Source organism: Choristoneura fumiferana, chromosome 25, assembly GCF_025370935.1.
Source record: "Choristoneura fumiferana chromosome 25, NRCan_CFum_1, whole genome shotgun sequence".
Classification (NCBI taxonomy): Eukaryota; Metazoa; Arthropoda; class Insecta; order Lepidoptera; family Tortricidae; genus Choristoneura; species Choristoneura fumiferana.
Window position 1 is genome coordinate 12,695,447 of NC_133496.1, and position 24,827 is coordinate 12,720,273.

Here is a 24,827-nt window from a genome sequence, read left to right on the forward strand (position 1 = left end):
ATACTATTTAATACAAGAGCGAGAGGAGCTTTGAGTTTCGAGTTTCGTAGTAGCCCTGCTGCATCCAACTTGAACCCGCGGCTTTAACTACATCATCCGCCCATCTCGTCGGTGGACGTCCTACGCCGCGCTTGCCGATGCGTAGTCTTCATTCGAGTCATCAAAAATAGCTTGTATTTTATTAAACAGCCTTATCACACCTATTGTCATACTAGACTTAACACCCTGTTTCACCATCCATTGATTAAATTTATTTGACGGATAAATGTAATGCCGTCTCTGTTTGTTTTGTTCGAATAAACGACGGCATCACTTTTATCTGTCAAATAATTAGTCAATGGGTGGTAAAATAGCCCCTTAATTTTGTAAGGAATCTTATTTTCTCAAACATGACATGTAATAGTGACGTTGTGTTACAAATAATAGGCTGAGAAGTATCGCGCTGCAGGCGCTGCGGCTCAGCTGCGTGCGCGCGTTCACTCTAGCGGCCTGCAAAGAGATTTCATACAACTTTGCAGGCCGCTGGCCGGCAATGCGACCGTCTTTTGTTTCAACGCGCGCTTTCGGGCACAGCCTACGCCAACAGCACCCGCTCTGCAGCCGCCGCGCCAGCAGCCAGCGCGACACGCGCGTACGCAACAGGGCGACCAGACTAGCGTGTAGCGTCCCAACAGCTTGTTTTTTTTTCATGCCTTGTTCGAGAAAAGCACTATACAAGCCTCGGCCGGAACGTGGAGTTGCCGGCCTCGCATCCCTATCCGGCAACCCCCTACTTAATAATGTTTTGTGGCAATAAATTATGTTTCTCTCCTTCTTTCTTTTTTGCATGTTACCAGGTGTTTGGACTCCTCTTCGCTCCCAATGTGATCCACACCAAAGGTTTCTGGGACATGGACACGATCCTGTCCAACTACTCCGCGACGACTGAGTCGGCGGTGCAGCTGGTACTGGGCGCCGTATCCATCTTTCTCTGCTGCATCAGCGTTATGCTGTTAGTAGGGGCACTGTTTGTAAGTAAGGTGATCATTGTAATTTATAACCTACTAACACAGATTTCTAAGTCGCTATACACTTAACAGAGTGATCGGAATCCTCGCTTGAGGAACTATCGGTTTGTTCCACCCAGATAGGTAGGTAGGGAAGGCCAGATAGTGTAGGCTCTGTTTAAAAATAAGGATATCGTTGTAACTTAGAACCTATTAATACAGATATCTAATTCGTAATCGTCGCTTGAGGATTGATAGCAAGAAACTTTCAGTTTGTTCCATCCAGATAATCAACTTAGGTAATTATTTAACCAGGTAAAATCTAAAACTTAGGCGTAGTCTTGGCTTGTGTGTGGATAATATTTCTATGCTTAACTATAATTATTGTCGTGTAATAATTGGAGCTATCGTGTAGCTCGTGTAAATTTGGACTCTGCAGAAAATCACCGTTACTGAACCCATTGTGTAGCAACACATGACGAGTAGACCCTTTTTCAGTGACAGTTGGTATCACCACCATTATGACGTAAATTGTGTTAGTTGTATTAATGTTTTCTTGTGTTTCGTTGTGGTACTGTTGGGAGCGTAATTAAACATTTTTTTTTTCTTTTTTTTAAACATCAAATAGATTTCAGTCTTGTAGGTAGTTGTTCACTTTTACTATATAGTCTACTTCCTTCTCCTCCTTGTTTATTTATTTATTCTGGAGAACCAACAACTTATAACATACAGATTAAAAATAATAATAGATACAGCTAGCTAGTTACAGGCTTTTGTGTCGCAATTATAGGGGTTTGAGTTTTTGTGTCGTATTCCTCAGTATTGAGGGGGCTTGCCTCCCCTCTGCGTCACTTTCTGTACTTCTGTCTTTCTCTTAAAAGCTCTTTTAAACCAATTGCTATTGATACCAATTTTTCCTTCAGAACATACCACGTTTCATCGAAGTCTACCAGTGGGGTGCCCTCATGTACAGTGGCACCGTCACCTTCCTCTGTCTCATCTTGGCCGCCTTCTGCTTTTTCTTGCACAACGATCTGCTCGCGGGCATCGCTCTATTGTGCCTGATCGTGTGTAACATGATATGTAAGTGTTTCTATCCTAAAGTGATTAATTGCACCAGCTGTAACTTTGCGGAGTTCCATATCATCAATAATCATCATTATCATCATCCCATCCTTCATATGTTCCACTGCAGGGCACAGGACTCCGCTCAGAGTGAGAGAGCTTGGGCCATAGTTCCCAGGGCCCAGTGCAGATTGGGAAATTCACACACACCATTGAATTTCTTCTCAGTAAATTCCATCACCGTAATTTCGCACTTAAATTCCGAAACCCAGACAGATTGCCCAGACTCGACCCCACGAACCCTCTGTGTGAATCCACTAGGCCAACACGGTTTTCTCCATGTCAATGACCAATAAATTACTTGGCTCACCCGCGACCTTATGCTAGCTACGTTTGTGCAACAAATGTGTGTTTATGCACTTATGCAGCTCTTCCGATTCCACACTGTAAGAACACAAACAAATCACACAAACACAACTGTCACCATCACCACACTACAATGACGCGTTACGGACTCTGAACTCTGGTCTGGGCTGATCTGTTTAGTTTGAACTCTGCTTGAGTTTTCAGGTGGTAGGACCTTGTGCAAGGACCGCCCGTATTGCTACAACCATCTTGCTCGCTAATCCTGCCGTGAAGCAGCAGTGCTTGCACTGTAGTGCTTCAGCGTGGAGAGTAAGACAGCCGGTGAAATTACTGGCACTTGAGGTATACCATCTTAGGCCTTTAGGTTGGCAACGCATCTGCAATACCCCTGGTGTTGCAGATGTTTATAATAATAATAAATAATAAATTCATGTTTATGGACGGTGGTGATCTCTTACCATCAGGAGACCCACATGCTCGTTTGCCATTCAGTCGAATAAAAAAAAACGCGTCAGTGTAGCGTGGTGGTGGTGGTAGATGGGTTTGTGTGTGTTCTTACAGTGTGGAAGCGGTGGAGCTGCATGAACACACATTTGTTGCATAGCCGTAAGTAATGTAATCTAATGACAGCGGAATTTTGACATTTACTCATGCATTTCATTAATTCTCCTTTTCTGCAATCAGTACTTCTTGTAGCTGTGTGTGTAATCATTCACTTCAACTCTCGTGGCACTGTTGCACTAAAATTTAAATAGTACCTAACTGTTAATAGTTGTGCAAAGAAGAAAAATATTGAGAAAATAAAATGGACTATACTTGGTTTGGATAAGTATATAACTAAATGTAAACAAAACAACGTCAATTGGTGTCTTAAATATTGAAATTGTTCCATTAAACTATCTCATCATCATCATCATCAGCCCGAAGACGTCCACTGCTGGACAAAGGCCTCCCCCTTAGAACGCCACAATGAACGACAACTTGCCACTTGCATCCACCGGTTTCCCGCTACTCTCACGATGTCGTCAGTCCACCTGGTGGGAGGCCTGCCAACGCTTCGTCTTCCGGTTCGTGGTCGCCACTCGAGGACTTTTCTCCCCCAACGGTTATCTGTTCTTCGAGCGATGTGGCCTGCCCATTGCCACTTCAATTTGCATATTTTTCCAGCTATATCAGTGACTTTAGTTCTTCGACGATTAAACTATCTAAACATTTACATTTCTGTATTTAAATACACTAGTCTAGTTTGTACTTATTAAATTTACAATGATAGATAAGTAAAATGTTTAAAATCCTTAAATGTAGCAAACCTGGCAGCTGAAGTTTGTTTACATTCAGTTAAATACCTATCCAAATCAAGTAGGTATAATTTAGATTAGATTTGGTATATACTACTGGACCGAGCTAATTCTAACTAATACTATAAAATGCGGATTTCAGTGTGTTTGTTTGTTTCGCTTTTTACTCAACTGAATGAGATGAAATTCGATATGGAAATAGTTTGCGACCCCGAGACGGACATAGGATTATTATTATCCCGAAAAATGTGATATCCCAAAATCTTGACCCCTAATTAAGTGACACATGATTTTTTTCACGGATGTCCTTTACGTAACATAAATGAAGACCAGTGCCCTATTTCACGAAGATATACAAGTTACGGAATTAGGTACATTTTAAATTTACCACGAGCTTTGCGGTGAAGGAAAACATCGTGAGTAAACCTGCACAAACCTGCGAAGCGATTCAATGGTGCGTGCGAAGTTCCCAATCCGCACTGGGCCCGCGTGGGAACTATGGCTCAAGCCCTCTTGATCTGAGAGGAGGCCAGCAGTGGGACGTATATAGGCTGAGATGATGATGATGATACAAGTTACAATTTACAAGCGGTAGTTTGTGTTTAACAGTATGCATTAAAAAGTGACTACCGATTGTAAATTGTAACTTGTAACTTCGTGAAATTGGCCACAGGATGTAATTGTTAAGAAATCCCGTGGGAATTCATTAGAATCCTGGATTTGTTAGTCGTCCATGCGATCAAAGCAGCGGGTTTATTTTGATATAATAGAAAATAATACAAATGCTAAGAGAAACTCCATTAGAGCAAAAAACAAAGAGGCTCACAAAAACCTCTAAATCTATTAACTGTTATTTAAATCTACCTACCTTTGTCTCTCTCAGATACGTAAGTCACTAAAAAGGTTTGCGTATTAATATTTCATGAGAGAAGCTCTTGCTATTAAATTTCATACATTTTAAGTAATAGAATTTTGAATAGGAATCGCTGCCTGGGTTAGGTATTTTCAAGTATTGAGGGAAATGCTAATTTCAAAGTCAAAGTCAAAGTCAAAATATCTTTATTCAATTTAGGCTATAACAAGCACTTATGAATGTCAAAAAAAATCTACCACCGGTTCGGAAAAACCTCTGCTGAGAAGAATCCGGCAAGAAACTCAACGAGGTATATATTTTTTTTTTAAAACAGATTTACAATATTATTAAATGATATGTATACATCACAAGTATTTAACACAACTTTATTTTTAACACAGTAGGTTCGCTATTTGAAGGGATCGCTAATGCGGATCGGAATTATTTCCAAATAAAATTTGTTATGAAATGGTTAGTTTTTTGATGAAGTTTGACGGGTTGAATGCTAAGAGGTTTTAAATTACCTTTGCTCATTATATTCAATTTTTTGCTTATTGTTGTCGGTTTGTAACGAAGTCTTAATAAAAAAGATAACAAATAACGCATTTTAAGTGCAGTCGCTAACGCAAAAGTCGTTGCCTTTAGGTGCTCAGAAATATTTGAACACTACCTCATTGTCAATCGCATGAGAGCGTGTTCAGATATTATTTTGCACCTAGATATCTTCGTTGTATGGTGACTGTAGGAAATTCTTTGTGTGCTATGTATGTAGATAGGTGTATTGGATGAATCATCGTTCCAACAATCAATAGTTTTTTTATTTTTTTTCAGTGACAGTATACTTTGTGATCGTGGCGAATAGTCTACGTATATCTCTAATTTTCCTGTCAAATGCTGACCTTATGCTCTGAAGATGGACCCGTGATATTACAAACGTGTTTGTACATAGTATTTTGAAGTTAACGTCGATAAAAATGTAAAATATATTATGATGTTTACGACTCTTTTTTCCTTACCTTACACTCCTTACAAGGTATACGTAAGGGCTCTACCCACGGACGTCTAATTTCGCAGGATCGGTTTTTTACTGGCTATACTAGGGTTGCCAACTTTTTTTACAGGAAATATAGTAAGTATATTTAGGTCTGAGAAGGGAAATAAACAGTATTTTAGAAAAAATAACAGTATTTTCTTCTTTTCATGTTTTAAAGACAAATTTTTGGGTGCTTCTCGCACAACTTATCAATTTAGTTTCATTTTTAAAAGCCTCATAGACCTTTTCAAAATCAAAACTTAAATTAAGATAAATAAAAAACTAATTTTTTATTAAATTTACATTGGCAAATTGTACTGATTTAGTGTGTGCTTAGTGTTAGGCAATGTTGATGCTGAAAACAGTATTTTAGATACTTTACTTTAGTTCAACAGTAAAAAGTATAATGAAGTGAAAAACAGTATAATACTGTTTTTAACAGTATATTTGGCAGTGTTAGGCAATGTTGATGCTGAAAACAGTATTTTAGATACTTTACTTTAGTTCAACAGTAAAAAGTATAATGAAGTGAAAAACAGTATAATACTGTTTTTAACAGTATATTTGGCAGTGTTAGGCAATGTTGATGCTGAAAACAGTATTTTAGATACTTTACTTTAGTTCAACAGTAAAAAGTATAATGAAGTGAAAAACAGTATATAATACTGTTTATAACAGTATATTTGGCAACCCTATTGGATACCGCAAAAATCATACCTATGTTCACACACAGAAGTTTGCATCCTTTTTTTACGGGTTAGCATTGGCAGTCGGAGAAGAAAAAAAAACAGTAAGCAGGATGCTAGTGGAAACACTTCTATTAAACTATGTACGTAACTAAACTGGATACCGTTTCTTTGGGTTCCGGAGCCAAAATGGCAAAAACAGAACCCTTATAGTTTCGCCATGTCTGTCTGTCTGTCTGTCCGTCCGCCCGCGGCTTTGCTCAGGGACTATCGATATATATGTAAACTATGCCGACAAAACGGTACAATAAAAAATTGAAAAAAAAAATTTTTAACGTACCATCAGCCAAATAAGTGGTCTATCAATTTTTAAACAAGTTCCTATCAAATGAATATGTCGCTAAAGTCGAACTTTCAATTTGACAGACACGTCTATTGGCATTATTGTTTCATGACATGCAAGCGATTATCAACTTTAGGGTGGTAGACCATATATTTGGCTGATGGTACCTCCCATAGACGTAAAGTGGGGGTGATTTTTTTTACTCATCTAACCCTATAGTATGGGATATCGTTGGATAGGTCTTTTAAAACCATTAGGGGGTTGCTAAGAGGATTTTTCATTTTTTAGGCGACATTTTTTTTTTAAATATTGCAATCGATACTGCTCTTTATTCTGAGTAGGAAAAAGCATATTTTTTCCAAAAAAAAAGAAAGGGTACACTTTTTCTTAAAACGCCCAAGTACAGGTCGCTTCAGGAGAACTGGCACAAATGGATTCAATGAGTGATCATGCAAGTATCTGTCGTTATATTTGAATTGATTTGAATACACTTCACACAAATATGAAAATGACATGCATCAGTCATTTTCCCACAAAAATGACTGCCTAAGCATAAAACAGAAGTCAATGTCATGTATCTACTTTACTTTTCATACCTACGCTCGGCGGTCGCTCTAGGGTTGTCAACTATGGTTTATGCACAAACAACTATTATGGTAGTGGCACTCGTATCTAGTTGTTGGATTTATTGTTGAGAATGAAACGGGAAGAATGGAAATATAAATTAATAGTAACTAAAATATTTTAATGTTTGTCATTGTTATATTAAAAAATTGTCACAGAAAATATCTTGCGACGATTTTGACATTGGCAAAATGCACGATTATCAATTTTAAAGTGTAATAAATTCGCATTTTCCATTATTGCACAAAAAAGTTCACAGACGCGTGTCTCAAGCGGATGGCATTCGCGCTTGCACTGGTTCCAACCGGTCCGAGATATCGTGTCCGTGAACAGTTTCTATGTGTGCGTTGCTCGAGCGCACTTTGTATGTAGATTGATTTCTGTAACCTATCTGTTTTGTGACCTAAGTGACATTACTTTCGTTCAATCCATTCGTGCCAGAGGGCCTACTCCGAAATTTGAAAATCGATGGTCATTCTATCGCACGCGTTCCTTCCCTTCGTGTTGATTTGGTGTATATGGTTTATTTCAAAGATAATGGAATAACACTTCTGAAACCAGGACCAAGAGGTTTTATTAAAATAGTTTGCATTGATTTTTATGATATTAACGTCCACTTGCAGGCTTTTTAATCTAGGTTTAAGTGGTCTTAAGTCCTGTCAGATCCATACAAGAACTGTCAGATTAAGCCTTAAATCGAGATTTAAAAATACAAATACAAATACAAAAATACAAAATTCTTTATTTCATAAAATACACGTACATTTACGATTTAGGGGATGAAGCCTCCCGGTAAGCAAACAATACCTGTATAGGGAAACTCCGCTCTTCCATAGATTATAACAGATAGGTAGCAGTTTTTACGAAATGAAATGAACAAACTAGCTAGGTTTAAGTGTGTGTGTGTGTGTGTGTGTGTGTGTGTGTGTGTGTGTGTGTGTGTGTGTGTGTGTGTGAAAAAAGTCTACAAGTCGTCCTAAGTAACGTAATTCTTCGTATCTACGAAAATAAAATTAAGATCACTAATAAAGGACAATGGCATGCAATTTAGCGGGGGCCGATCAAACGACCTTAGCATTCTGCGTTATACAGCGGTTATTTGAATAATGCCGACGGAAATATTTCATTGCCAAGAGAAAAGCATTGTTTCTCATGTTTATTTATTTACTTTATGAAATATCTTAGATTTATAAAAGCACTGGTGCTTAACCGCGGCTTTGCCTACGTAAATCATTAAAAATCAGTGCCAAATTGTCATTACTTTATACGAATTGGATGAGATTTCGAGATTTTATCCCTATTCCGTGGGCGTAATTGAATTATAAAATCTATCTTCATACTAAATTTCATCCAAATCCGTTTAGTCGTTTAGCGTGATGGAGTAACAAACACTCACATACACACACACCCATAAAGTTTCACAGTATTTTATTAGTCTGGATGGCAAACGAGCCAGTGGGTCTCCTGATGGTAAGAGATCACCACCGCCCGTAAACATCTGCAATACCCCTGGTATACCTCAAGTGCCAGTAATTTCACCGGCTGTCTTACTCTCCACGCCGAAACACAACAGTGCAAGCACTGCTGCTTCACAGCAGGATTAGCGAGCAAAATGGTGGTAGCAATCCGGGCGGACCTTGCACAAGGTCCTACCACCTGCAAAACGTACATTACGTATTTACTCGTATATTTTATCATCCGACTATTTATTGTCTTTGGTCTATAATGTCTTCCTGACACTGATATATTCAAGTAGAAATGACTAAGAAATGACGTTGGTTTATTATTTTTAAACATCAATTTATAAATTAAAATGTGCGAAATATTTCCAGAGGTTCAAAAATGCTGCTTCATAGTTCCTATAAGAGTCGGATTAATATTTATAGCTGTTTTAGCCATAGTAAGTAAACACAAAAATATCAATCTCGTCTAGTATTCAAAATTGAAGCCTTGCCGCGGAAGGAAAATAGACCGGTTAAAATTGAAAAAAATATAATAAAATACTTCAAAATGATACTTTACGTGCTACACCTCGTGATCCGTTTATTTTACAACTTTTTCTTGGATTTCATTTTACTTCACCGCCGCGTTAATTCATCTTAAAACTTTAAAGATTATAGTGAAGCCTAGTTTTCAATAGTTTGCAAAGTGTGAAAGGTAAGGTATTTTACGATAGCTACCGCGGTTATTTAACAGTGTACGCGAGTTTCTTAGGGTTCCGTACCTCAAAAGGGCCCTGTCTGTCAAGACCCTTTTTCTAGGAACGCGTAGAGGTATCAAGCTGAAATTTATATCATATACTGAGGTCTACTGTACCTTGGAGCTGTGAAAAAATCAAACTTCTAAGCCAACGTAATCAAAAGATGCAGCCGTTTATGCTGCATATTTCCGCAAATTTTCGAAATTCGCAAGGGAATAAAACCTACAGGGTACTTCCCGTGAACTCAGGATCTTGAAATTTGGTACGAAAGTAGCTATTATAACACAACCAACTATAAAAGTCTCAAAATCTCGATTTTTTTTATGTCTGTCTGTAAATATCAATGTCCAATATAATCTGACCCCACATTGAGTACATTTTGCTTAAGAGTAGGGCTCTGCATACACTGGATGTTAAATCACTGAAAAAGCGAGAAATAACTTCAAGGCACGATTCCCGTTTACATTTACAAACCTATAAATGTGTACGGAACCCTCCGTGCGCGAGTCCGACTCGCACTTGCCCGGTTTTTTTTTAAATAACATTCATCATAATCATCATCATGATATCTGCATAACTTGATCATGACTTCGGGCTAGAGCAGCTTGAGGCAGTGTAGCAATCGGTTCGATGGTATAGTGCGTTTTTAATTATTTTCAGTCTTTTGGTAGAAGTCTTTTGGTGAAAGTGAAGCTGCGTACGGATTGCGCGTACTACTGTACGCGCAGTCGATTACGCGTGACCTGGAACACCATGTCCGTACTTGCAGCTATGCGTACACTTTAGAGGAACGCGTGCCGCGCGAGCTCGGCTCGCAGCGAGCCGCCATCAGGCGGTTTTTGGTTGCGCGTCAGAGCGGTCGCGCACGCCCATGAACGCTGTATTTAGACGGCAAAATGCATTCTCAGTCATTGACTGAGGCTCGCAGCTCTATGGATCGATTGACCTCGCGTTCAGGATCGCGGCGGTCCGTACAGGAGCTGTACGCGTATCCAATGTACGCGTGGACTGCGTATCCCGACTACGCGTAACACAGGAACGCACTATCCGTACGCAGCTTAACGAGCGGTCACCGTAACAGTGCAAAGAACGCTGCAGTCTGCCGTAAGTATTTGGTAAACGCCAAATGTAACTTATGTCCGCCTGAAGTTTCAGTTTCGGCACGTTTCGGCTTAAAAATCATGTTTCAGCCAAAGGTTCTGTTTTGGGCACAAAATTGGAGCAACATTCGGCCGAGCAAAAACTCACAATATTCTAATTTCTTCATTCGTCTTTCGGCACAGCCGCGTATGGCTCGCCCGAGCTCGTTCGTCTCCGCCGGCTATTGGCACAGTAAAATGGCGTTCGTGCCTGTTCGCGAAAAAAAAATGCCGGACTAATTATTTTATACCACCTACATGAACTACATTATTTAGTGCGTCAGTTACATAGATTATAATCAAAAAATGTTGGACACGTAATTTTTCTTTTTCCAATCTAACAAAAACCGACAACGATGAAGCTCGTGGAAGTTCAGGAGGCCGTGCTAAAAAGTGAACGCTGAACTTTAACTGGGTATACCTTTTTTAGGGTTCCATACCCAAAGCGTGCCAGCAGAACCCTATTACTAAGACTCCGCTCTCTGTCTGTCCTGTCTGTCCGTCTGTCATAGGGTTCTTTCTCTTGAGCCGTAATAGTCAGACACCTAAAATTTTCACAGATTATTGTATTGTGTATTGTGTGGCCGCTAACAACAAATACTAAAAACAGAATAAAATAAATATTTTAGGGGGCCCGCTCCGAACGTGATTATTTTTGCCGTTTTTTGTTTGATTAATAACGGCAACAGGTAGACGCTTGAAATATTCACAGAATAATTAGTAGTATAATCAATTTAAAAATAAATAAATAAATTAAAATAAAATAAATATTTAAGGGAGGTTCCCATACAACAATTTTTTTGCCGTTTTTTTGCTAATGTCTAATTTTGCATATAAAAAATGGTACGGAACCCTTAGTGGGCGATTCCAACTCGCAAATTACCACTTTTAATTTTTGTTTTCAATAGTTTCTGTTAATCTAGTACGGACTAATTCCTTTTTTTAAGACACCAGCCTGTTGATTGCAGATGACTGGTACAGTCGCTATGAGTGTCCTCGTCAAGAAAACTGGGACAAGCTACAAAGAATTGAGTATTGGGCTTTCAAGGTTGTCCGGTAAGTTTTGTCTCACTCTTGTTAATGAAAAGAATAGAGACTAACTTTTATCCAGTACTTTGGCCGCGCGAATAAGTCTTAAAGATCCAGAATTTTGTTAAATTTCTAAGTTCGTTTTCAAAAATCAAGAAAGTAGTATTTTTTAAGGTTTCGTGCCCGAAGGCTGAGTTCAGTGGGTCGCTTCGTTGTCCGTCTGTCTGACAAACGACTGTATCCCTAGAACAGTATTTCTTTTGTCGCTACGACTGTTAATTTTCACCCAGTTTGATAAAATATATATTCCAAATATTTTCGCCTCACCCATCACTCCAGTTCTCTATCTTCAGGAATGCTGCAAAATGCCAGTGTGGTTAAAATATTAAAATGTAACCACATTATTTAAGTAATGGTCTCTAAATGTACATACCGCCATTCTTCATACACCTCATCTGATTATAGTCTGGCGACTGATTGCAGATTTAAAACAAAAACAACAAAAAAAAATGTTTTCATCACACTTGCTCGTAAACAGTGTCATAACATGCAGGCTACCTTGGTTGCAACCCCCCAAATAAAACCCTCGACCTTAATGTGCTTGTCATTCATGACAACCCGTGGTCGGTAAATGAGTCATTGCGCGTACTAATTTTCTTGTCATGAAGCCCAAGGTCGGTAAATGAGTCAATGTGCGTACTTGTACTGCTGCGCCGTGCCCGTGCGCGCGCTGCTGCTGCAGGACCACATGGTCTACATGCACACGCACGTTGCGGCGCATGCTGAGGGAGGTAGAGGGCGGCGCTACCAAGAGCACAGCTCCGTATCGCCAATGTTTGGAACAATTATATTTTCTCTTTTACAAATATAAAATTTTACTCGCAAATGTGATGAAAAACATTGTATGTCGCACGGGCGGTACTAGAATTACGAACATCGACTCATTAAAGCCCTCAGTCTTCGACTTCGGGCTTATAATAGAATCTCGTTCGTAATTCCTTATTTACCGCCTTTAAGACACAATGTACTATTGAGTGGAACACTCGCTGCCCGTACGCTTGCGATGCGGCGCTCTCCACTCCCCTCCCCCCGTTTCATCCCCCCTACTCGAAAATTCATGGTCCGCGCTAGGTCACTCGTCATTGCGCCGTGTGCGCCGTCCGCGCGTGCACCACCTGTCGACAACGAGTGGTCACCGAATGTCGAAGCGGTGTTGGTCGGGTGCCGGGTGGCTCTCATCATCATCCCAGCCTATATACGTCCCACTGCAGGGCACAGGCCTCCCCTCAGAATGAGAGGGCTTGGGCAGTAGTTCCCACGCGGGCCCAGTGCGGATTGGGAATGTTGTATAATCTATGGTTCCGAATTTGATTGACTCTCTCTGATCTATGATATATCAAGATGGTGACATTATGATATGGATATAAGAATCTGTCTCTGTAAACTTACGACTAAATAAAACACATTAAATATAAATAAAGTCTTATTAATACATGGTGTCAGAAGAAATTAAGAAAAATGTCAAAAGAAATGGAGGCCCTCACCGAGATACTCAAAACTCAAACGGAATTGCTGGCCAACATGCGGACGCAAATTTCAGAATTATCCAATAATAAAATGAAAAGTGATGTTCACGTCCCATGGCCCCCGCCTCTAAGCATTTCTGGCGAGACTTCGGCAGCGTTTAAGACATTCGAAGATGGTTGGGCAAACTATGTGGCCGCCACGGGTATGGAGAAATGGGGCACGGAGCGCGAGTCACAAAAGGCGAGTCTTCTGCTTAGCGCTATCGGTGCTGCTGCTAATAACAAATATTTATTTGATGTGGCTGATGCAACGAAGAGAAGTACCAAAGAGGTGATGGAAGTTCTTCGGGATCGCATGGTGAAAAAGCGAAATGTTATTTATAATCGCTTTATGTTTAACTCTCGAATACAGAAGGAAAATGAGCGGTTTGACAGCTTTTATTGGACCTTCAGAAGCTAATAAGCACTTGTGAATACAAGGAATTTGAACAGCACCTTCTTCGAGATAGGATAGTAGTAGGCATCATGGACAGCAACCTAAAAAAAGAACTGTTGAAGGCTGAAAAGTTAGACCTGACACTAGCTATTGATATGTGCAGATCGGCAGAAGCTACTTCTGATCAGCTACTTGTTTTGCAAAGTCAGAGAAAGAAATTAATAAGGTGTCAACATCAAAGGGAAAGAACGTTTGTAAGTTTTGTGGAGAATCTCACATTTCAGTAAAAATTGTGCCCGCTTATGGAAAACAATGCCAAAATTGTGGTGCATATAATCACAATAAAAAAGTATGCAAGAAAAAGAGTAAGAAATATATTAAAGAAGTCGAAGATAGTTTCTCATCAGATGAAGAAGAGTTACACATTGGGAAAGTGGTACGAAGCAAGAGATCCGGTTCGGTGCATGGTGAAATGCATGTAGAGGTAAATAATATGCTGAAACCTTACCTTTTTCAACTAGACACTGGAGCGCAGATGTGTTTAATAGGCTATGAAGCATGTAAGAAAATTCTTGAAACTAAAAAACCTCAGATGTTCCCTTCTAAATCAAGACTTAGCACAATAGGTGGACACTCTTTAAAAGTAATGGGTGACATTTATCTCTTGTGTGTGATTAATAATCAAAGATATAAGATAAGATTCTCTGTGGTTGATTTCGACCATGGACCACTTTTATCTGAAAAAGCATGTTACAAGTTAGGCTTCATCAAATATTGCAAAGGCCTGTCCCAAATTCCCAATGAAAAAATAGACAGAAGGGAAGCAGAAAATATAATAAAAAAATATGAAAAGGTATTTCAAGGTTATGGTAAATTTTCAGGTGATGCCACTATAGAAATTGATAAAACTGTACCGCCTTCCATCCAAGCTGCTCGTCGTGTCCCCATGGCATTGCGAGAGGTCTTAAAAGATGAATTGCTGAGATTGGAGAAAGAAGATATTATCACCCAGGAAACAGAACACACAGCATGGGTAAATAATATTTTAGTTGTCAAAAGAGATAATAAATTCAGAATATGCCTGGATCCTATTCCACTGAATAAAGCAATAAAACGTCCCAATTATCAATTCACAACATTGGATGAAATTTTACCAGAACTGGGAAATGCTAAAGTCTTCAGTACAGTGGACACAAAGAAAGGCTTCTGGCATGTTAATCTCACAGAAGAAAGCAGTAAACTTACAACATTCTGGACACCTTTTGGTAGGTACAGATGGAAAAGGCTTCCTTTTGGCATATCTGCAGCACCTGAAATTTTTCAACAAAGATTAACTTCATTGTTAAGTGGCCTATCAGGAGTAGAGGTCATGGCTGATGACATTCTCATCTATGGGGTTGGTGAAAACATGACTGAGGCAACAAAAGATCACAATAGAAACCTAGAGAATCTTTTAATCCGGCTATGTGAAGCAAACTGCAAATTAAACAAAGACAAGTTAAATCTGTTACAAACATCAGTGAAATTTTTTGGTCATATACTTACAGATCATGGACTGGAACCTGATGAGTCAAAGGTTACAGCCATCAGGAACATGCCAACCCCAACCTCCAAAAAAGAAGTATTATGTTTTCTGGGTATGATAACATATCTCAGTCGCTATATAAAGAATCTCAGTTATGAAGCAAAAAATCTCCGGCAACTCACTTACAAGGATGCTATATGGAAATGGTCTGTTGCAGAAGAAGCGGAGTTCCAGAAACTAAAGAATATAATTTCAGATCTCAAATCCCTGAAGTATTTTGAAATGAACAAACCGGTCACAATGGAGTGTGATGCCAGTAGTGAGGGTTTGGGCGTAGTCATCTACCAAGAGAATCAAGTAATTGCCTATGCGTCCAGGACACTTACAAAGACTGAAAAACGGTATGCACAAATTGAAAAGGAAATGCTAGCTGTTGTCTTTGGATGTACCCGTTTTGATCAATATATTAATGGATGTCATAAAACCATTGTGAAGACAGACCACAAACCCCTGATAAACATATTTAGTAAACCATTGTCACAAGCACCAAAAAGACTTCAGCTTATGCTCATGATTCTGCAAAGGTATAGTATTGATCTAGAATATGTAAAGGGAAAAAACAACAATGTAGCAGATATGCTATCTAGATCACCAATTCCATACAGTCAGGACAAGAACTACATGGACAACATAGAAAAAGTATCTGAAGAATATAAAATATTCAAAACAATTCAAAACATGAAAGAAACTAATTATTTGAAGGTATCTGACAAAATTATTGAAGAGATCCAGGAAGCAACTATTGCAGATAGCAACCTAAAGTCATTGACAGAATACATAATAAAGGGATTTCCTAAGTATGAAAATAGTATGCCTCCTGAATTGAAGCAGTATTTTAAATACAAACATGAACTCAGTACTGACAGAGGAATTATTTTTAGGAATGGGAAAATGTTAATTCCGGGAGCTTTAAGAAAGTATATAACAAAAATTATACATCAGAGTCATAATGGAGTGGTGAACAGTCTTCGTGTAGCACGGCACAATGTATTTTGGCCTAGAATGACTAAAGAAATAATAAATCATGTTGAATCTTGTGCTACCTGTTTGAAACATTCGTACTGCCAAAGATCCATGCCGATGATTAGTATTGAGATACCAGAATATCCATTCCAAATAATTTCTATGGATGCATTTGAAATAAGGTCAAGCAATAAAATACGAAGATATTTAATAACAATAGACCATTACTCAGATTTTTATGAACTGGATGATCTAAGTGACTTGTCTGCACATAATGTTATAGCTATCTGTAAAAAGAATTTCGCACGATATGGGGTTCCCCAGAAAGTAATTACAGATGGAGCCACAAACTTTGTAAATCAAGAATTCAAAAAATTTGCAGAAGCCTGGAAATTCCATCATGTGACTTCTTCCCCTCACTATCCGAAGTCTAACGGGAAAGCTGAAATTACAGTTAAGGCGCGCTTATAGAAGAATTTTCGGTATTTGAGGGGGTGAAGCAGACGACGCGGTGGAGGCGAATGCGGGGCGACTCGCGCGTCTGTCACGCAGCCCGTTGACGGCCTTATTCTGTTTGTAACCGTATTCTGGTTAATGTGAATTCCGGATTTTTCCTTAAAATTATAATTACACATTTTTTTGGTTTAATAAAGAAAATCTTCGTTTAATATGAATAGTCTTGGTAATAAACAAATTATTTATGCCTCTTCATGCCCACAGTTTGATTTGTAACGTAGGTAATGGATAGACATTTAGACTGAATAGGTCGATAGATAGATATGACAGATGGCATGCTCTTGTTTCGGAGGCCAAGACCCTCTTTGGGTCCCTGAGCCAAATTAGTTAGTTAGATAGCTTATTAGTCTGGTCAACATTTAGGATACTTTATGTTACGGAAAATAAATATTTTTGGATATAATAAAAAATTGCTCTAAATCGGATTCCGCGCGGACGCAGTCGACGGCAACAATTAGTTTTAAATAAATTTATAGCTCTTCCAAAGTTGTCTGGAGCATGAAGCGATGCTTTTCTTATTTTCATGACTTGAGAAGTATGGATATGTAGGAGAAAGTTATTTATCTTCAGTCAGAGGAGATTCCAAAGTTGATTGTCTGGAGCATGAAGCGATGTTTTCGCTATTTTCGTCGCTTGAAAAGTATAGATATGTAGAAGAAAGTTCTTTTTCTTCAGTCAGAGGAGGTTCTACAGTTATTTTTCATGAAGATTCTTTTTCCTTAGTGGCATTCCCGAGCTCGACGGGAATCAACAATTTCGGGTAGTAACCAGTCCATATAAAATGAAATTAGTTTGTCTTTCATTTTTTTCCCCAAAATGTATCATCTATAAGTATGATTACTGTTTTGAGGTGATGATTTTCACCACTCCACACAGCAAATATACACTGTGCTCGACACGTGACATGGAGACCTTGGATCTGGTCATACCAGTTACTATTTTTGTTAATTTCAGTAGTTTTAGTTCCTTTTCATAATTCTACATCTGAATTTCGTTTTCTTTGATACATTTTTCAAGTCCGGGCACTTCATTTCACTTTTACTTAAAGATGATACATTTTGGGAGAAAAAATTAAAGACAAACTAATTTCAAAATTGAAAATACAAACTGAAATATAGATGCACCGAAAAACCAGAAAAATAAGACCAGCACTGGGATATCGACCCCAGGTCCTCGGTATTCCGTACCGCGTGCTATACCGCTACACCACTGCCGGTCAACCACCACCGCTGGTCACTGCTGGTGGACCAGCAGTGGTGTAGCGGTATAGCACGCGGTACGGAATACCGAGGACCTGGGTTCGATTCCCAGTGCTGGTCTTATTTTTCTGGTTTTTCGGTGCATCTATATTTCAGTTTGTATTTTCAATTTAGGTTTTACGGGATGACCGTAAGAGAAAAAAAATTGGAATGGAAATAAAAAATATAAAAAGATTCCAAAAAACCAATCTTGATTTACGTGAAGGTAAATTACAAATCGAAGTCCCTATAATAAATAAGTCGCTGATAAGGTAGGCGGTAGGCGTCGTAATGTACGGTCTGGTACACACGGACCGCATTCCAATTGCAATCCGGCTGTAAAATGGCAGAACTACATCAGAACTGCGTAAGAACTGCACTCCGACTGCCTAAAATGGCAGTTGGAATGCAGTCCTCTGACAGTCGGGTCCAGTGCTGGTGCAGTTGTACTAACTGCGCAATAACTGCATCCAAACTCCCATTTTGCAGCCGGATTGCAGTTGGAGTACATGTTTTGTCAATAATTTACTAGTGCAACCAAGTGCAACCATCTTATTTTATTAAAATAATTTATGTTAAATAACTTGGCTGAATGCAAGATATTACCTTTGCCTGCAAAAAAGTGAGAAAATCTAAACTTAGATCGAAACTGTTGCATCTACTATCAAAAATGTCAGTGAAACTGTCAAAGGGATCAAGGAGGGCTACTACGAAACTCGAAACTAGAAGTTCGTGTCGTGCGGTCCCTCTGACGCTTATACTATTTAATACGAGAGCGAGAGGGACGGTACGATACGAACTTCGAGTTTCGAGTTTCGTAGTAGCCGCAAGGTTCGCCGCATGTTCGCCGTGAGTAGTATAGGTTATACAACGTGCCTACAATTTGTATGGCAGTCGCGGTAGAATCTGGACGAAGCCGTCCGCTTCCATGAGCAGCCGAGGCCCGCGCCAACCAGCTTGCGGTCGTAGTACGAATGTGAAATCCGCTCAGCAGGGCTGCTACGAAACTCGAAGATCGTGGGTTGCGGTCCCTCTGACACTTATACTATTTAATACGAGAGCGAGAGGGATGGTACGATACGAACTTCGAGTTTCGAGTTTCATAGTAGCCGCAAGGTTCGCCGCATGTTCGCCGTGAGTAGTATAGGTTTATACAACGTGCCTACAATTTGTATGGCAGTCGCGGTAGAATCTGGACGAAGCCGTCCGCTTCCATGAGCAGCCGAGGCCCGCGCCAACCAGCTTGCGGTCGTAGTACGAATGTGAAATCCGCTCAGCAGTGCTGCTACGAAACTCGAAGATCGTGGGTTGCGGTCCCTCTGACACTTATACTATTTAGTACGAGATAGAGAGGGACCGCACGACACGAACTTCGAGTTTGGAGTTTCGTAGTAGCCCTGCTGACTCGGCCCGACTCCGGCCGGTCGATTAGTGTGTGGTAGGTACTTCGTTTAGGTACTCTAATGCTTCTCATATGTGCTCTGAGTTCACTTATGCGTTTCCTCTTTCGCTTAACTTTTTTAATACTGCGTTTACCCATATTATTTGCTCTCAAAAGTAGTACTAGCGCGTTAGAAAAATGTGCACAGGTCCGTCGTCGACTACGTACACGCGTGTACTGGCGACTGGGAAATACTTGGCCGCCGCCGCGCGCTAGAACCGTTTATTTTGCCAAAGACGAAATAAATTGGTATGATTGATGTACTCAACCTATTGAAAATCTATGAAGCATAAATCTAAATCTACTAAAAACTATTTAATAAAGCAAATTTTGTGTTGATATTCATAATAGTTTTTATAATATTTGGTTTAACGTGTAAACGAAGGCTCTTTTTCAAAAAAATAATCTATCGAGGTTTTTGTCAGCAATCGTGTTTTTGATGAAGTCAAAAACTAGCTAATAGACTGAAAATATACATATAAAAAAATTGCAGTTGTAAGTATTGTGTAAGTATATTTTAAATATTTTCTAAAATTGTAGTTTTCACTACGTACAGCGCCTTAAGAAGGCCAAGCAACTCATGCTAAAAACTGCTGAAGATAAAGAAGATTTCTGGTATGCTCTACTTCATCAAAGGAATATACCATCAGCAAACTCTGAAGAAAGTCCAGTTCAAAAATTTTTTTCTAGAAGAACAAGATCAGGCATGCCTTTACTACTTTCTCAACTAAAACCTAAAGTGGTACAGAATGTGACAGATTATATCAAGCGAAAACAAATAAATAGCAAAATGTACTATGACAAGAAAACACAAGCACTGCCCCCCTTAATAGAAAACCAGTCAGTATTTGTTAAGCTGCAACCTGAAATGGACAAGAAATGGTATCCTGGAAAAATAGTTGGGAGAGCAACAGACAGATCTTATATAGTTCAAGTGGATGGAAGGCTATACCGTAGAAATCGAGTTTTTATAAAGCCTCATAAGGACCATGTGGATCCGTTTTTAGAGCCAGATAGAGCTACTTCAGTCTCAGGAACTGCGATTATGATTAGAGCTAGGGCAGAGTCCCCTACACCGCCAACGGGCAGCCTGGAAACAGTAGAGAAGCCAGCTAACGCCCTGAGTGTGGGCGCCCCAGCAGGGAACAGCACGCAGTCAGCAGAGCAGGCGCCAATCAACCCGCCTGAGCAACGGCCACGCCGACACGTGCAGCCCCCCAAGTGGCAAGAAGATTATATCACCTACTTAGTGATGGTATTAGTACTAGAGATGGTATGGTATTAGTTGGTATGATGTATGTATGATGGTATGATTTTTTATTTCTTTGTTTTTTTTTTTTTTTGAGAAGAGAGAAGATGTTGTATAATCTATGGTTCCGAATTTGATTGACTCTCTCTGATCTATGATATATCAAGATGGTGACATTATGATATGGATATAAGAATCTGTCTCTGTAAACTTACGACTAAATAAAACACATTAAATATAAATAAAGTCTTATTAATACAGGGAACTTCACACATACCATTGAATTGCTTCGCAGGTTTGTGCAGGTTTCCTCACGATGTTTTCCTTCACCGTAAAGCTCGTGGTAAATTTCAAATGTAATTCCGCACATGAATTCCGAAAAACTCAGAGGTGCGAGCCGGGGTTTGAACCCACGACCCTCTGCTTGAGAGGCCATATGTCAAACCACTCGGCCACCACGGCTTGGGTGGCTCTAATGAGCTGTAACCTTTATAATCGTCAGTTAGACCGTCTATTTTTTTATTGTCAACAATCATTTTTTACAGCTTCAGGTGATGTATTGGGAGAGATGAGGACAGTGGTGCGCACTGGCGTGTCTCTGGCATCAGTTCTCTTCATGTCGATGGGAGTTGTACTACTGATTGCTAATCTAACGGTACAGCTGACCACCATCATCATTATTATCAGTCGTAGCACTTCCACTGTTGGATATAAAATAGGATTTATTTTATTATTATTTCGTATTGAGTTTTTTTTCTAACATCGATATTAAGTTAAGATTGGTTTTTTGAAATCTTTTTTGTATTTTTTATTCCAATTCCAAATTTTTTGTTACTTTTACTGTCATCCCGTAAAACCTATATCAAAAATACAAACGCACACGCATAGCACACGGCACGGAATGCCGAGGACCTGGGTTCGATTCCCAGCGCTGGTCTTATTTTTTTGGTTTTTCTGTGCATCTATATTTCAGTTTGTATTTTCGATATCGATATCAAGTTTCTTTTTAATATCGATATTACAGCACTGTGGCAACATTTGTGTGAGACGAACTGTCAAGTTAGTTAGCCTAATTCTAGACTCGAGTATAGTTAAAGTCTAGACTCGTGTTAGACTCGCAACAACGTAGCACATAACGTTAGCTAGAGTTTCTTATCTACCCAGAGAGGCTTTTCAGCCATTTGCTGGAAAACCGGAAACAATGCATTCTCCCGTTGGACTCTGCGGGATGCTTGAATCATTTTTTTTACTGTCCCCTTTGGTTTCTTCCTTAACAAACCCTAGCCCTATTTATTAAAATTCTAAGTAGAATTCATTGCATTTGCTTTTGATTGCAGGATTCAAACGACCTAGCGATGATGTTTGTTTGGGGCATCATGGCGATTGTGATCATCGGGGTGGGCACAATCGCCTGCGTGACCATAGAGTGCATGGTCAAAGACACCAACTGCCTCCTCAGCGGGATGGACTGGTTCTCGGCGGCGTTCTTTCTGGTCGCCACCGCTATCTATCTGTTCGGTGATTACTCTTCTATATTTGAAGATGGTCCATTACGTGCCTGTATTATATTTGATATAGGCTCTGTTTCCACCAGAGATGTGCGAGGATGTGTTGGAAAGAATGTGTTTTTCATGAACCAATTGTAACGCTTTATTTACCTAGCCTCGCACAGCACAGCTCTGGTGGAGACAGCTGACCGGAACGAGGCGAAGTAAAGTAACTGTTTCTTTTGTTTTATGAATAAAAACTTCACTTCGAAGTTCAATATCTCAAAAACGGCTGAACGGATTTTGATAAAACATGTCTAAAAACAATCCCTAGAAAACCTGCTTTCAAATAAAAATACCCACAATAGTTTTTTTTTCAAATTCCGATGAATAAACAACTAATAAATAACTTTCCTTTGATATTGATATTTTTTTGTATTTTGTACAAACAAACATATACGGAAATTTGGAGACAATCGAACATCAAATACATAATCAAATTGAAGCCGTGGTAGCGGAGTGGTTTGACCTATGGCCTCTCAAGCAGAGGATCGTGGGTTCAAGCCCCGGCTCGCACCTCTGAGTTTTTCGAAATTCATGTGCGGGCTTACATTTGAAATTTACCCCGAGCTTTACGGTGAAGGAAAACATCGTGAGGAAACCTGCACACACCTGCGAAGCAATTCAATGGTGTGTGTGAAGTTCCCAATCCGCACTGGGTCCGCGTGGGAACTAAGGCCCTGAGAGAAGGCCTGTGCCTAGCAGTGGGACGTATTTAGGCTGGGGTGATGATGATGATGATGATGAATCGAATGCATGGTGCATGAAGTCGCGGGCAAAAGCCAGTGACAAATAGATACAATATAAAATAGACCATCCTTTGCCCCTGCGACTATTTGGCAACCATTTGACTTAGCTGCCATTATGTTAATGTAATGGAAAATATATTTAAAATCATAAGTCTTGGCTCGAGTTCAATTTTTTTGCGAATTTGAGAATCATTTAGCTAAGAAGTACACACTACGATAATTGTATGTTTTGTATTTGGGTGCACGTTTAACTTTAAACAAAGAATTCTGCCATTTTTATCTCGTTAAACCGGCCAAGTGCGAGTCAATGCTAACGCACCAATGATTCCGTACAATCTAGTAGGTATCTATAAATATTCAGTGTTAGGAGAGCCCCTCTCGTAAGTTAGATGTAGTCATAAAAAGTAATATTTTGATTTTGAATGAATGAATGAAAACGTTTATTGCTTGAATGTGAGTCATTACAGTGGTGCTACAATATTTTAAAAGTCCGTCATCGGCATATTTTGATTTTACTCATTGGTTGTGCTATAAAAGCTACCTTCATATCAAATTTAAGTTTCTAGTATTTACAATCAGAAATAGGTTTGTATAGGTTTTTAACTACTGTACTCTGTGCGCTATAGGGGTAGGTATTGACAGACAGACAGACAGACAACAAAGTGATCCTATAAGGGTTTACACAAAAGATCCCTACGGGTCGAAGTGTATCCGCAAGGACCCCTAAATATAAGATACGATAAGATCCTATAAGGGTTCCATTTTTCCTTTTGAGGTACGGAACCGTAAAAAATGCTCCTCATTAAATGGTAGGTCAAGGTAGGTGTGTAGGACTTTAACTCATGAGCCGTCATGGAATCATAATATCGTCACTACTTAGAATAAATCTCGTATCTAAATCAAGATGTCAACAAAATTGAACCTTGATGTAATGTCTATAAAGTTCCGAGTACTGCCTTTTCGCAACGTAACGTTTAGCAACCTGTTTCATTTCGCACCTTTTCATTTCGCACTCTAAAACTGTAAATATTTCAGGATTTATTTCAGAGCCATCGTGTAGAACCCTCTAGGTTAGGTTAGGTTAGTCTGAAATATTAACTGTTTCAGAAATATTAAACGGTTGGGAAATGAATACAGGCTGCCAAACGTTATTCGCCGAAACATTAGTAAACCATAAGTTCACTCAGGAAAATTGTCTATTTTGACCTACGAGTTTTTTTTTAAAGTAAAGACGATATTTCACACTAAAAGTCATAGTGACATCGCATTAATTAACAAGGAAAATCGTTATGACTTTTCCTTTGAAAAGGTTCTATGATGGCTCATCAATTAAAGTCCCTGACCGTACCTGTATTTGTTTTTTTTTTGTTGCAGTATGGCTGTATTTCGCTGCTGTAACTAACACATACGGTGCCTATACGTTCTAGCGCCTGTGGGTCTATAATATGAAACAATACGTACTACAATTGCAAATATCCTGTAATTGTGTAAATTCCGAAAAATTTCTTTCTCGAACACAATTTTTGTATTCTGTTTAGGTGTTTTCTGTAGCAAATTCAAAACACATTTAAACGGCCTATTTTATTTATATTTATGTCGTAGTTTTGAAATCATTATCTTAAGCTCAATAATGTTAACAGACTATTTTTAAACGGTTCCATTAAGCTAATAAAGATTTATAATTATTCATACAATTTTTAATAATATATCCGTTATTTTGAACATGAAACTACCGTAAGACTCACTCATATTAAATGATATTGTAACGGAAACATGTCGAGCTAAACTCGGTTTAAGACGTGAGTTATCCGTTACAATATCATTTAATATGAATATATCCGTTAGTTATGGGTCTTTAAATTGAAGGTTCGATTCTATTGTGACATTTTCTAAAACTTAAAATTAGGTTATTTTATTGATCCTCAAAGTTTAACTGTTAAATCCGTGTGTCGGAC

At 39.1% G+C, this 24,827-nt stretch overlaps 2 protein-coding genes across 2 annotated transcripts in view; both read left to right on the forward strand.

Annotated features, from left to right (window-relative positions):
- LOC141442067 (uncharacterized) overlaps nucleotides 1-5,566 on the forward strand; it is a 7,812-nt gene extending 2,246 nt beyond the window's left edge. Inside the window, exons 2-4 of the mRNA XM_074106976.1 lie at nucleotides 837-1,010; nucleotides 1,910-2,069; nucleotides 5,400-5,566. Of these exons, the coding sequence (XP_073963077.1) occupies nucleotides 837-1,010; nucleotides 1,910-2,069; nucleotides 5,400-5,479 (414 nt within the window). The 3' untranslated portion in view covers nucleotides 5,480-5,566. The remainder of the gene's footprint in view (nucleotides 1-836; nucleotides 1,011-1,909; nucleotides 2,070-5,399) is intronic.
- Nucleotides 5,567-9,007: 3,441 nt separating this feature from the next.
- LOC141442417 (uncharacterized) lies at nucleotides 9,008-24,483 on the forward strand. The gene is made up of 5 exons (XM_074107393.1): nucleotides 9,008-9,154; nucleotides 11,562-11,649; nucleotides 21,122-21,231; nucleotides 21,914-22,094; nucleotides 24,247-24,483. Exons 1-5 carry the CDS (start codon nucleotides 9,068-9,070, stop codon nucleotides 24,297-24,299), a joined length of 519 nt encoding a protein of 172 aa, XP_073963494.1. The 5' UTR covers nucleotides 9,008-9,067; the 3' UTR covers nucleotides 24,300-24,483.
- The last annotated feature ends 344 nt before the right edge of the window (nucleotides 24,484-24,827 follow it).